At 43.2% G+C, this 14,536-nt stretch overlaps 1 protein-coding gene across 4 annotated transcripts in view; it reads left to right on the forward strand.

Moving 5' to 3' along the window:
• htt (huntingtin) overlaps positions 1–12,580 on the forward strand; it is a 43,471-nt gene extending 30,891 nt beyond the window's left edge. Inside the window, exons 51-66 of one of the 4 annotated variants that reach the window (XM_083997275.1) lie at positions 13–197; positions 302–428; positions 545–648; positions 2,155–2,309; positions 2,397–2,536; positions 2,649–2,734; positions 3,265–3,395; positions 3,505–3,637; positions 4,698–4,853; positions 4,975–5,165; positions 6,091–6,205; positions 6,303–6,516; positions 8,475–8,694; positions 8,916–9,078; positions 9,657–9,817; positions 10,298–12,580. In XM_083997275.1, the coding sequence (XP_083853401.1) occupies positions 13–197; positions 302–428; positions 545–648; positions 2,155–2,309; positions 2,397–2,536; positions 2,649–2,734; positions 3,265–3,395; positions 3,505–3,637; positions 4,698–4,853; positions 4,975–5,165; positions 6,091–6,205; positions 6,303–6,516; positions 8,475–8,694; positions 8,916–9,078; positions 9,657–9,817; positions 10,298–10,511 (2,495 nt within the window). In that variant the 3' untranslated portion in view covers positions 10,512–12,580. The remainder of the gene's footprint in view (positions 1–12; positions 198–301; positions 429–544; positions 649–2,154; positions 2,310–2,396; positions 2,537–2,648; positions 2,735–3,264; positions 3,396–3,504; positions 3,638–4,697; positions 4,854–4,974; positions 5,166–6,090; positions 6,206–6,302; positions 6,517–8,474; positions 8,695–8,915; positions 9,079–9,656; positions 9,818–10,297) is intronic. The other 3 variants (XM_083997277.1, XM_083997276.1, XM_083997278.1) reach the window with 3 other exon arrangements.
• The last annotated feature ends 1,956 nt before the right edge of the window (positions 12,581–14,536 follow it).

Genomic DNA, 14,536 nt, shown 5'->3' on the forward strand with positions numbered 1-14,536 from the left:
GTTGTGTTGCAGACATGTGTGAGTGGAAAGCATGTGAGATAATGGCAGAGCTGGTGGAAGGCCTGCAGAGCATCCTTGCCCTGGGTCACCATAGAAACGCTGTATTCCCGGCTTTTCTCACACCAACGTTGCGCAACATTATCATCAGCCTGTCCCGACTGCCTCTGGTCAACAGCTACACCCGCGTGCCTCCACTGGTCAGTGTGTGATATACAAATGTACTCTTGTATCAGAAATAGTCTCTGCACTTCTATGTTTAACTGCTGTTTTTGTGTGTGTGTGTGTGTGTGTGTGTGTGTAGGTCTGGAAACTGGGCTGGTCCCCTCAGCCAGGAGGAGAGTTTGGCACAACACTACCTGAGATCCCCGTGGACTTCCTGCAGGAAAAGGATGTCTTCAGAGAGTTTCTCTACCGCATCAACACACTGGGTACAGGAACACTGTTTCCTTAGTGTACATGTACAGGGTTGCATCTCATCTTTACTGTATGAATCGTGACATTTTGAAATGTTTGAATCTTCATGTGCTGTGGTCACCTTGTTTAGGCTGGAGTAGCAGGACACAGTTTGAGGAGACCTGGGCCACTCTGCTGGGGGTGCTGGTCACCCAACCCATCACAATGGACCAGGAGGAGGAGACGCAGCAGGAGGTACACACACACACACACACACACACACACACACACACACACACACACACACACACACACACACACACACACACACACACACACACACACACACACACACACAAGAGGAAAAGAAGGAGTTCCACCGCACACAATGTGGTCATTTACACTGATTTATTGTTAAAGTAAAGCAACGTGTTTCACCCTGTTGGCTTCATCAGGCTTGTAGCTTTGACCCATCCGCTGGTTTTTATAGGCCACTGCTGTGATCAGTGGTATGGGCAGCAGCTGGCCATGGGCTGGCAAAGCCAATAAGCCAACATATAACAACTGGAGAGAGATCATAGCAAATCAAGAGATCTCACAAATACATATCAAGGGCTCAATAATTACAAATATCAATATCATCACAAATCTAACTTAACACCATAAATATGCAGAATTCATGAAGTAGCAAACATGTCACAAAAGGCAAATATACAGACCTGTACATGTCAGTAAGCAACTACAAGGATATGCTCAAATAGTAATCAATACCTCCACACTAATTGTATGGACTAAAATACTCAACTATGCCCAGTGAAGAAGAAAGGAGCAGAACAGACTCGTACTGGAACCCATCTCTCCTACCTTTGCACTCTTGTAATTGGTCACTTAGAAAACAAGTGCGAAAATGCATCAGCTTCACTCACATGCTCCATCACAACACTGGAGAGAAGCTGCTAAACTGTGGGAAATGATTCTATCATCGTGTTTCCTGCCTAGGGATGAATATTGATGATTGGATGAGAATTGCTGAGGTACCAGTGGCATTATCGACTGTCCTGATCAAATTTGTGTTGGTTTGAAAACATAGTGCTACACAGGTTTTTGCACATAGTTTGCTTTATTCTTAGTAGATGTATACAAAGCAGAATAAGGTATGAATGAAAACAATATTTATTTTCCACAGAATCTTTGACTGTTAATAAGAGACTTGAATGTAGGAAATGAAAATTCAGAATTTGAGGCTGTCTGGTAATCTAGACTTTGTGATATTATGCAGTTAGACTTGGCTATACAAAGTAAACATAGGCTGTGGCTGCAGCTATATTTTATTACCTGCACCTGGCCCATTGAAACTGATACTCTTTTTACTATGGCTGGGCTGGCTCGGTTCTCATTATCTAATGAGATATGCATCCTTATTGCTCTGTATGCCAAGATGATCAACATTTTAAATTCAATTTTTAATCAATAGTGTAAAATACAGCTACATGGGCTGTAACTGTATTTCACTGCTACTTTTAGCAGGCAGAGTCACAGAACACAGTCCTAAAAGTAAGCAAAGCTGTCAGGCCAGGAGTTGCTCCTCCCGGATAGGTCAGTGAGAAACAGAAAACATGTTGGTATTGATTAAAGAAACTGATCTCAAAGGGTTAAAATGATCCAAACAGCAGGTTCTTTGCAGGAACCAGTTCTTGATCTCTGTCCCTACTCTTAACATGTCTTTCCTAGCAATCTAAATTATTCCCTTTTTATGTCCAGGAGGATTTGGAGCGTACCCAGTTGAATGTGTTGGCAGTTCAGGCCATCACCAGCCTGGTGCTGAGTGCCATGACCCTGCCCGCTGCAGGAAACCCTGCAGTCAGCTGTCTGGAACAGCAGCCCCGCAACAAGAGCCTCAAAGCCTTGGAAACACGGTAGCTATGCAACCATTGTCTGTTGTGTGCAGCAGAATATGAGCATATGGCAGTGTTTAGATTTTCTTTGTGTGTGTGTGTGGCCAGGTTTGGTAGGAAACTTGCAGTGATCAGGGGTGAGGTGGAGAGAGAGATTCAGGCGCTTGTATCGAAGAGGGACAACGTCCACACACACCACCCATATCATGCCTGGGACCCTGTGCCCTCACTATCGGCAGCCTCTGCAGGTAACAGACGGCACACAGTCACATACTCCTTGACCCCAGCTCCTGCTGTCACACCAGGTACAGAACAGAGTTTGTTAAAACTGAATAAATATCTTGTTCAACATTGTTTCAGCAGGTACGCTGATCAGTCATGAGAAGCTGCTGCTTCAGATCAACACAGAGAGGGAGATCGGTAACATGGATTACAAACTGGGACAGGTAAGAAGCACAAGGTGCAATATGTTGGATTTAGTTGTTAAAGGGATAGTTCAACATTTTGGCCCATTGCCATAATCCCTATAGTTTTAGGAGTAGGATCGTTACCTTTAATTGTCGGTGCAAGCTGATTTTAGAACGGCGGAGCAGAGCCGCAAGCTGCTCAGAGCTATGCTATGGAGGCTAATGGGATTTATTTCTTTTCCCTCATGAAACTCATCAAATGCACAATCCAACAACTCCAAAACTCTCTCATGTCCACGAGAGCGTTTTGGAGTTTTTGGATTGTGTATTTGATGAGTTTGATGAGGGAAACCAAGAAATTCAATTAGCCTCCGTAGCGTAGCTCTGAGCAGCTCACGGCTCTGCTCCGCCGTTCTAAAAATAGCTTGCACCAACAATTAAAGGTAACGAACCTACTCCTAAAACTATAGGGATAATGGCAATGGGCCAATTTGCCAAAATGTTGAACTATCCCTGTAAAATACACATTTAATGTTGGCCACTGAATTTTACTCGGCATCTCTCTTCAGGTCTCCATCCACTCGGTGTGGTTGGGTAATAACATAACTCCCCTGAGGGAGGAAGAATGGGGTGAGGATGAGGATGATGAGACAGACACTCCAGCACCCACCTCCCCACCGACATCTCCTATAAACTCCAGGTCAGATAAATATTAGACTTCTTTGTGTATATATTTCTGTCTCCAGTGCAAGTGCACTGGAAAAACAAGTGTGCACGCAGCGACCGTCCTTTGCCCTCTGTGCTTTCAGGAAGCACCGTGCAGGTGTGGACATTCATTCATGCTCTCAGTTCCTCCTGGAGCTCTACAGCCAGTGGCTCATCCCTGGCTCCCCGAGCAACAGGAGGACTCCAACCATCCTCATAAGTGAAGTTGTGCGGTCGGTGAGTTATCACACGCAGTCATTATCTTTTGTTCACAACAGTAAACACTGCTCTCACTGAATCATTAAGAGGCTCTAAAGATTTCACACCTCGAGGTCCAAATTTTCCTCATCAAAGAATCCAGCCTCTTCATATGTATTCCTCTTTGTACAGCTGCTGACCCAGTGTCACAGGCGTGTGTCTGAAATAATTCATCAAAAAATTGGTTTGAATCTTGTGTGAATTCTGTGAAAACACCAAAACCCTAATGGGAAGCTACTCGGCTAATGGGTTTTCTATGTGACATGACGGCCTGTACAGCCTGAATCCCTATATGGGAACATAAGATCTTATTAGATGTATGTATATATGGGTTTACAATCATGTTCAATATATTTTTTTTACTTTTTCTACTGATTGCATACGTAAATGCACAACTATTGTGTGAGATCACGTGGTCATGTCATCGGACATTCATTCTCTTATCTAACATCTGAGGAAGAGCCGGTGGTGCTCGAAATGTCATGTAGCTTTGTTAATTTATTGCCTTGAAGCTCCTTTGGTGTTGCAGACTTTTCTTTACCTATGTCACATTTTTTGGTCCAGCAGCCACCCAACATTGGGCAACTAGGATGTGCATGCTGTTTTTTACATATTTTGAGGCGCCCGGAATATTTCATGTGAACCCAGTAGAGGTCACTTCTCTTAACATCTCCACCTTCTGCCCAACACGTCAAACACAAGGCCCTCGATGCGAATGATGTGGCCTGTGAGAAAAATTCTATTTTCTATTATTAATGGCCCGCCGCTATAACGCTTGCACTACAAATCCCATAATACACTGCAACAGCTACTGTACGGTCATGACCAAGCAATAGATCCGCAAGGGCCAAACCTAATCTGCTGCTCTTTTCATTCAATAGTCTTTAATTTCATTTATATTGGGAACATTAACAGTATGCTAGCCGTTAATATTCACATATCTGATTAAAACGTGTCAGAAAAAAAATGTCAGTACTGTTTGGAGTGCAACATACTTAGTATTTTGAATTTTGGCCCCTTTTTTTTCCATCCCCTGTAGCTGCTGGCGGTGTCAGACCTGTTCACGGAGAGGAACCAGTTTGACATGATGTTCTCCACCCTGATGGAGCTGCAGAAGCTCCACCCACCGGAGGACGAGATCCTCAATCAATACCTGGTGCCTGCCATCTGCAAGGCTGCTGCTGTGCTGGGCATGGTGAGCAGGGCTGTGTGTGCGCCGTAGACATGACATGACGTGGCAGAGGGACGTGTGCTTGTGACTTGCAAGTCTGATCTCCTACATGTGAAGTGTAATGTGCCTCCATGTATATTTCCAGGACAAAGCGATAGCCGAGCCTGTGTGTCGCCTGCTGGAGACGACCCTGCGGAGCACCCACCTGCCAAGCCGCATGGGGGCGCTCCACGGAGTTCTGTATGTGTTGGAATGTGACCTGCTGGACGACACGGCCAAACAGCTCATCCCCACCGTCTGCGAGTACCTCCTGTCAAACCTCAGGGCCATCGCTCAGTGAGTGTTGCTCTCATTAGCGCTCATCTCAAACACACGCGCTGACCTCATTTCATCATCTAATGGGCTCTGTGGATGGTGAAGCCAATATGTTTAATGTCAGTGTGTGACCCCTCCCTGCCCTGTAAGTGGATCTTTGACTTAATTAGTTTTATCCAGCTTAATGAGATTAAGGACGCAAGACTGCTGTGTGACTCTTAGCCACTAGGTGCTGCCCTTCACATTTTTAAATACCCACTGCCCTTATTTTTTAATTTTTTTATTCCTGTTAAATCTTAACTCTAAGACAATAGGTAGATTAGGCTGCTCACTCAAAGTCTCTGATGATGCTCAGGTCGACTACAACAACATGTAGGATTGTGTTGTTTTTATTCTCTAGTTGGATTGAGATTGGAGGCTTCTGGTCTTGATGTGAAGGGATTTCTAATATATTTCGATCCAGAGCTTGTTCTAATTAAGATTTTTTTTTCAGTTCCATTTGGACCTTTTGATGTATTTTGGCCTGTATTCTGACAATTGATGTGATGCTATAATTGTCTTTTCTATTTATTATATTCAAGCTTAGAGTCTATTGTCTTGTTACTGTGCGTAAGAGCTTCTATTATATCGGATCTTTTTTCTGCTATGGATTCATGATGGTTCACCTTTTACCTAGTTATGTCAACTATTATGATGCATTATCGAATATATCAGTTTTTGAATGATTTATATGAATGTATTTTCTATCGTAATGACTGAATCTGGACCAGCTGGTTCTGTTTAAAAGGGAGACACACCCACATATCAGTGTTCAGGACGGCTGTTATCTGAAATGAATCCGCTTATCTGTACTGCTGTGTGCTTCATATTAAAAGAAAGTGCAATCACTAAGAGTGCTGTCAAATCTTAACTCTAACCCACTGACTCTTTCCTGTCTGTTCTACAGCTGTGTGAACCTGCATAACCAGCAGCACGTGTTGGTGATGTGTGCAGTGGCCTTCTACATGATGGAGAACTACCCTCTGGATGTAGGAGCTGAGTTTATGGCTGGTGTTATACAGGTAAGATTAAAAATGCACTGTTTCACATCCTACCTTGTAGAATGAAATGGATGTGATTAAAACAAACTGTCTGCCCTCCTCTGTCTCTGTCTTCCAGTTGTGCGGTGTGATGGTGTCTGCCAGCGAGGACTCCACCCCCTCGGTCATCTACCACTGCGTGCTGCGCGGTTTGGAGCGACTCCTGCTGTCGGAGCAGCTGTCGCGTGTGGACGGAGAGGCGCTGGTCAAACTCAGCGTGGACCGGGTCAACATGCCGTCGCCGCACCGAGCCATGGCTGCGCTGGGCCTCATGCTCACCTGCATGTACACCGGTAAGCACGGCGCTAACATGACTCACCCTACGTTGCTGGCTAAACCACTAGAAGGTACAGTACTGTAGTAGGACTGGTGCTTTTCATTACTGCTGGTGTGACTTTTCTCAGTCTGCTGCACACTCTCACCCTGGCATCGAGCTAGCTGGCTAACTCACCTGCACGGGCTCTTGTAGACAACTTCAGCATGTGTTCTCCTTCTCCACTGCAAGTTTAACTGTCCCACTTAGGTTGTGCATTATATCTTCCCTGTGCTTTTATCCCAGACCCCTTCCTTCCTACTGGCATGTAAAACGCAGTAGACCCCTAAAGATTTTTGTTTGTATGCACAAGCTTCGTAGTAATGTGGCTTGATATGAGTGTTAAAGCGATAGTTCAACATTTTGGCAAATTTGCCCATTGCCATAATCCCTATAGTCATAGAGGTAGGTTAATTTTCCTTTTAATTGTCGGTGCAAGCTATTTTTAGATTGAGACGCAAGCTGCTCAGCTAACGCAACAAAGGCGCACGGTACTTTCGCCTGTCCCTCATCAAATACACAATCCAACAACTCCAAAACGCTCTCGTGGACAATTTGTGACCTGCACATTCACTATACTATGAGATAATCGTGTAATTATCTAACATTACGACACATGAAGCAAATACTTGCGTTTTCAAGTCACTCCACCCAGCAGCCGTGTCTGGGATGCATTTGCCTCAAAAACAACTATGTCTCGTAATGTTACGTTATCTCATAGCGTGGTGAATGTGCAGGTCACAACTTGTCCACCAGAGAGTGTTTTGGAGTTGTTGGATTATGTACTTGATGAGTTTGATGAGGGAAAGGCGATTACCATATGCCTCCATTGCGTTGTTTTACATCTGAAAGTACATACAAGAGCCCAAACCAAACCTTTTTTGACAGTCGGTTTAGTAAATTTAGTTCTTTCACTTGAAATGTGAAAAGTTTCAGTTATTTATATTTTCTATGAATAAGTGAGACCAATGATACGTCTGTTAATTGAAGGAATAATTAATCTTTCCCCCCCTTGGGCTCACCACATAGAGCCCCTACCACATCAGCTTTATCCCAACTGCAGTCACCATGTGTTGGACCTGTGGCTTCTTGCTTTATGTTGTCCCCTCTTTCTCCCCGCACCTTTCCTGTCTGTCTCCAAATGTCCTTTACAGTAAAGACAAAAATGCACCCCTCACAAATGAATCAGATTAAACAATATAACAGGTGCACGGCTAGTAGAAATGAAAACATATGCTTTAAAGTGAGAGTTTGTTCTCATTGTACCTGCAGCATTTTTGTCATGTTTATGTATCTGCTCTCTTTCCACCATCTGCCAATGATCCTGATAACACCCAGACTGATGGTAGTGATTAACATCATTATCTCTTTGTAGCATATTGGACCTCCAACTGTCTTATAGCATCTATGATGGCATTAAAAAAAAAAAAACCTGCTTGCTTCCTGCATGTATTATACATATACCTCTGATCTACCCGACCTCTAACCCCTACGTCGGCCCCTACTAACTCTTGGCATGTCGTTCTCCTTATGTGACAGGCTAAATAACACCGTTGTTGTTGCAGAGAGCTAGCCAGCAAATTCTTTGAGTAAACCCAGGGCCCTGGCCAATGCAGATCGACTTGTAACTTTCTGCATACCACCTCTGTTTATGTGCTGTACAGCAGTACATTCCGGTCACAGGAGTGGTTAATCTAGTATATACAGTAATGTACTCAGGAAACGTGGCATTGGAAATCACTCTAATGCTTTAAGCACCAGTTCATTAATAAAACCAATGAGAATAAGAATGACTGAACGTAGCTTCCCTGAAAAATCACCTCACTTTGAGGTCAACTAAATTCTGATCTGAATTCTGTGATATCAGTGTCCGTACTTCACCTCTAACCTCTCCCCCACTGGTTCAACCGGTTCCAACCCCCCCTCTCGTCCTCTCAGCGGTGCTTGCGTCGGGTTCAGACGCGACAGGGGTTAGAGGTCAGGTTGACTCTGGCTGTGCCGTAGCGGAGGCGGCGGGCGTCACGGTGGGTCATGTTGGTTTCTCCTCAGGCAAGGAGAAAGCCAGCCCCGCCAGCCGCCCCGCCCATTCTGACCCACAGGCCCCGGACAGCGAGTCCATCATTGTTGCCATGGAGAGGGTCTCTGTGCTCTTTGACAGGTACTGTACACACCCACTTGAACATCAATTACACATATTTGTAACTGACAGATGCCAAACCACACATGTGATACTCCTATTTCACAGCCGTCTTCTTTCACCTTTAATTATTTGACCTATCGGTTTGTAAAGTATGTACAGTATGTAGCTAAATCTTTAAAAGCTTATTGAACGCTCTGTTTCCCGTCATCATCTGTCCTCCTGGGGTTTCCTGTGGGCAGGATCAGGAAGGGTTTACCCAGCGAGGCCCGGGTGGTGTCCAGGATCCTGCCCCAGTTTCTGGACGACTTCTTCCCACCACAGGACGTCATGAACAAGGTCATCGGAGAGTTCCTGTCGAACCAACAGCCCTACCCACAATTCATGGCAACCGTTGTCTATAAGGTCAGCAACAAAATGATCTAACGATAACAGACATGTAGGGATTATTTTGCACGTTAGGTCCACAAGTCCAGATTGGATCTGGTTGTTCTTGATTTATTTGTAATTTTCTTTAACCGCAGAAACGCTGCCTTGTGGTTGTGTTAGTCTCACTGGTGGTCTGGTTCTTGCAAGGAGCATCAGAGAATTTCAATGAAGTCCAGTGTCAGTAAAGTTAGTTTTGTTTTGACTACACAAGCCTCCTCTCTTATTGTCCAGGCAGACAAAGGGTTGTCAAGACAACATAAAGCTGGGGCAAAGACTTGTGGTTCTATTTGCTGCCCAGGCATGTGACACGACGGCTATCATTAGTTGTACTAATGTTTGTAACTGTAGAGAGCTATGTACAGGAAATCTGTCTCTGCATGGCAACTTAGCAGAAATTGGACAAGTTCCACAACATGGACTTGAAAATTAAAAAAGAAAGACCACAGGCAGCCAGTGACTGTATCAGGGAATGAGTGCACTGCAGTGTCTTATTGCCAGACCAATAAAAACACATCGATTGTTAACTTCCCCCCACCTCCCCTGCTTCTCCCCAGGTTTTCCAGACACTCCACGCCACAGGTCAGTCGTCTATGGTGCGAGACTGGGTGCTTCTGTCCCTGTCCAACTTCACTCAGCGGACACCAGTGGCCATGGCCATGTGGAGCCTCTCCTGCTTCTTTGTCTCTGCTTCCACTTCCCAGTGGATCTCAGCCTTGTATCCTTACATCACATAACGACGGCTCTCATAAGCGGGACAGTGACTGTAGGGGTGGCATGATTTAAGATTATTTAAAGTCGACTCTAATGTCATGAAAGTCTAGTTGACGTCGACTAGTCACTGATGACGTCATTCATATTTTTCCGGTCATAAATAAAATCACAGGAGGGAAATGCTTTGCAACAATCTGAATGTATAAACAACAAGCTGTAAATCAGTATTTTCTTTTGGTAACGTATACACGTGCAAAAGAAAATACTGTAGCCTACTGTCCATTAAACAATTAGGGAAGAAAATGTGATCAGCGACTAGTGGATGTCATGCTGAAAACATCATTGGGAGCAGTAAAGTCGACTAGTCTATGCAACCCCTGAGTGACTGTCGTATTTAGTAGCATAGAGATTTGAATGCATGACAAAATTATTTTCACCAAAAGCTGTGGCCTGTCGTCCTTAACCCCCCCCCCGTCTCGATCAGACTGCCACACGTGATCAGCCGGATGGGCTCCAGTGAAGTGGTGGACGTCAACCTGTTCTGCCTGGTGGCCATGGACTTCTACCGACACCAGATTGACGAGGAGCTGGACCGCAGGGCTTTCCAGTCTGTCTTTGAGACCGTGGCCTCTCCAGGCAGCCCGTATTACCAGCTGCTGGGCTGTTTGCAGTCAATCCACCAGGATACGTCTCTCTGAAGGCAGCAGACTGAGATGGACATGGAGGCACAGAGAGAGGGGCCCGGGGGAGTGAGGCATGGGGAGGAAAGTGGATTAGGGCAAGAAATGTGGTAGGGCGTGAAATTAGGTCTCCGTGTATACCTCTCCTCTGAGCTGAGGTGGTTTGGGGTAAAACTTCCCCCACCTTTTTGTCTCCTTCTCACTGATCTGACATAAAAACTACTGAAGTCACTAAGATTTCAATGGAAGGAGGGTAAAAAGCAAACCGAGGGAGAACTGAATCCATGTCAGTTTTGGGGTGTACATCATGTGACCCACACATTAGTCTCTGAACGGGACGCTGGTAGACCCACCGCTCCTCCCACAGATTGTTCCTCCAGACAAGTGGCAGCACCTTGAACACCTCCTCCTACCCAGCACCTTGATTTCACAACAAAAAATATTAAGATAAGATTAATCAAACACAAAATTGAATTTGTTAATTTTCCTGTGAGGACTTGCTTGAGTATTGTGATGTCAGTAAAGTAATAGATTAAAAAAAATAGAAAATATTTACTATATTTAAAATTGCATCTATTTTTCAGTGCGTTTTGTTAGTGTTTGAGGTCTGGTTAGGACACTGACATATAGAGGGGTCAGACATGCCTGCATTATGTTGTCAAGACCTTTTCTATTCTGTTACTGGTGGTCATTCTGACACAGTAGTTAAATGCTGTGTGAGGATGATCACTGAGAGCATAGTCAAGTCTTTGATGGTGACAAGCAGCAGGTGGGTGTTGCACAACAGAAAGGGCAACTTGTCTTCACCCATTTTAACAAGTTGTTAGAATTCCTGCATCTGCAGTGAGAGCACACAGAAGCAGACGGGTACACACAGAGCAGTCCATCGAAAACTAATCTCATTTTCTGCTGCGTTTCCGTTTGATACATAGTTTTTAACAGTGTACGGGCCCATAAATCCACCCCTGAAAGACAAAAATACCAAAATTGTAGTGATGTCATCTATTTTTTTAACCAGTAGCAGGGGGGGAGATCCATTTCCCCTTATGATTTTATGATATTGCTTATCTGTCTAGTCCGTTTCCTGTTTTGAATACAGTCAAATCCTGTTTTCTCCCCAGTGCACCTGAATGATTCCACCTATTGATTTCATGTTAAAAAAAAAAAAATGAAAAAAAAAAGTTTTCCAATTCTCAGGATGTAAGATGTGACTATTGTTGTAATAGACTGGAAGTAATTTACAGTCCTGTTTAAATGGAGTTACCTTTGTATCTTGTACAAAAAAAACAAATTGTAAAGTAATATGGAAGCCATGGTGCATGACAAAATAAGAGCTGTGTAAAGATGAGAGATCTTAAATAGACAAATAATGTGATGCCATTTTCTTTTCTGTCTGTCTTAACACGCACATGTACATGATCAGAAAATGGAAAAAAAAATATCTTTGAATGAGCAGAACGCTACGAGAGCTGAAGACCTGACCTTGAGTTGCCTGGGAGTGTGCCGGCCGTTGTGACTCTGTACATACACTTGCCTTAGAAAGACTGACTATATGTATGTCCTGTACACTGAAAGCTTGAAAGCATGCTTAGCATTTTCTTGCATAATCCTTAATACTGTATCTCCGTGGGTTACGGTTGCCATGACTGTTGTGTGGAAGAGATGCAACAGAATCCAAAGGGAGCCGTGTAAACCTTAGCGACCAACAGCAGCTTTGACAAATCAACAGACGAAGGAAGTGTAGCGAAGTGACGGTGGGAGGTTGTTGTTTTTTTTCTGTTTTTGTTGAGCTTTAAATATTGTTTTGTCTCAGTTAAAGATTGGTAAATATTTCATCATTCATTGTCTTTGTGCAGAATATTAAATACACCTAGCACTTAAAAAACTTGAAGTCTCATGTTGATGTTAGATGCTTTCTTGATATGCAAATCCTCCAGTACATAAAGGTAAACATCACAGCGATTTGTATGCTAAATTGTGACCACTTTCCAACCCTTAAAGGCAACGTGACTGGTTTCCTTTGATCATGTTCAAATGTATTCACACAATAAATGACTTGTCCTTTGCAGCTGTTATTGAAATTCCAATGTGAGGCCTCTCTGAAGCAGATTAAAGAGTTGTGTTTTTCTCAGAAGATCAACAGCCTCTAAAGTAATTTTAGATTTGTACTGTGAGGATGATGGAGGAGAACCTTTGTCTGCCCTACACCACTTATGTGTAAGGAAATTATTTAATGGGATAAACAACATTCTCTTCTGCTTGTCTTTTAGTATTTCCCCCTGGCATAAGAAGGGCAAATGACTGAGTGATGATCCCTGCGGGGGGTAATGCGATTACCCAGAAATCTTTTGTGGTTTTGGGAGATGGGCGTGGAGATCCTGGACAAAGGTCATGTTTGACTGATTTAACATGCTTCCCTTTAAGACTTTATTTTTCTTCCACTTGAAGAATGCAAGGACTCACAGGACAGTGTGGTCGCTGTTTCTGGTCGAATGAAAAAGCTGAGAATGGCCATATTCAAATCTTCTCTGTGTCCCGTTATCTCCACTGCCCTGTGAATTAGAAATGCCTTTAAAAGAATACCTCTTCCCCTTTCTATGAAAAATAGTTTGGTGACGCCTGAAGTCCAATAATTCTCCGGAGATGATAATGGAAGAAGCACAGACTGAGGATTCATGTTGCTGTTTCAGTCTGGATCCTCCACATCCTTTGTTTTTTGTTTTTTTTAACGATTGCCTGTATAAAGAGAGTGTGTATTTCAGTCAATTTTAATATTTTAAGGAGATTAATCACTGCATATGGTCTGTTGTCAAAATGAATAAATTATTTAAAGATGTTAAACTTATGTTGTGCTTTGTGATTTAATTATATGATTTCCTTCCTTCCTTGGCAGCTGTGATGACAAACCAGTGGAGGACGTTTCATGCGTTTGCAGATAATGATATTACAAACACGACTGCCTGGCACACTGAGGATTCACTGTGTGTCTCTAACACAATCAACCGGTGAGGCCACGACCATTAAAATGTTCTGCCACGCTCGGCTTTATCTTCCTGTCTGCCAGAAAGAACAAGCTGTGGCCAGCCAGCTCAAATTAAGCAGACAGGCAGCAAATGGTCAAGCTGAGCTGCATGGGAGAAACCACAGAGCGTTTAAAGGTCTGTTGTCATGCATTATAGTTGCATCCAGGTATGAGACCATTAACTGTAACGCTAACTGATGTTTAACATGTCCAAATTATCACATTTAGTACAATTTCCTTCTCAGCTTGTCTGCAATTTTCTTTTATGGACCACACACTATGAAAACATACATAGCTCCTTGTTTTACAGCTCCCATTAAGATGGGTAGTTCATGATTAAAAGGTATTAACAGGATTACTAAGCAGCTGCCATATGGTTCATGAGGTAAAGAGGTAAAATCAGGATGGCACAGGTATTAACTGTACACAGAAACCACTTCTTATGCTTAATAACTTATCAGGCTTAATCACCCCATCTGTGACTTACTCAACAGCATTTTCTCATTTACAAAACAAAGTAATATGAGAAACTTTTTTTTTTTTTTTAATAAGATCTTTCCATTAGCCACCACCTGAAACTAAGGTTACAAAAAAAAAAATCAACAGGTGCAATGTGTTCGACAGAAGAAAATTAAGCATACACATGTAGCCTAACCTCAACTATGCATAAGTGGCATGCAAAAGACACCCCTGGATAAAATGTCTGTTCATGTGAACAGAATGATCTCCAAAAGAAATAAAGTACTCTTTTGCAATATTTTAAGCAGTATCAGTGTATTATTTTTGTTTACTACAGTTTTAGAGTGAAAAAGGGAAACAAAGCAGCAGCCTTAAAAAGAATGGGAAACCCAGGAGATAGCTCAGATAACTTTGACCAAGGTATCAGACAAGATATACTGTATAGTTTAAAATGTAAAGGGAATGTGTCATAACTTTATACGTTTTGGAGATAGTTTTATTTTCCACTTGCTGAACTGTTCGAATTAACAGAAATTTTGACCAGGGGTGCCCAAACTTTTGC

The sequence above is a fragment of the Trachurus trachurus genome, assembly GCF_905171665.1.
Source record: "Trachurus trachurus genome assembly, chromosome: 1".
In the NCBI taxonomy this organism is placed as follows: domain Eukaryota; kingdom Metazoa; phylum Chordata; class Actinopteri; order Carangiformes; family Carangidae; genus Trachurus; species Trachurus trachurus.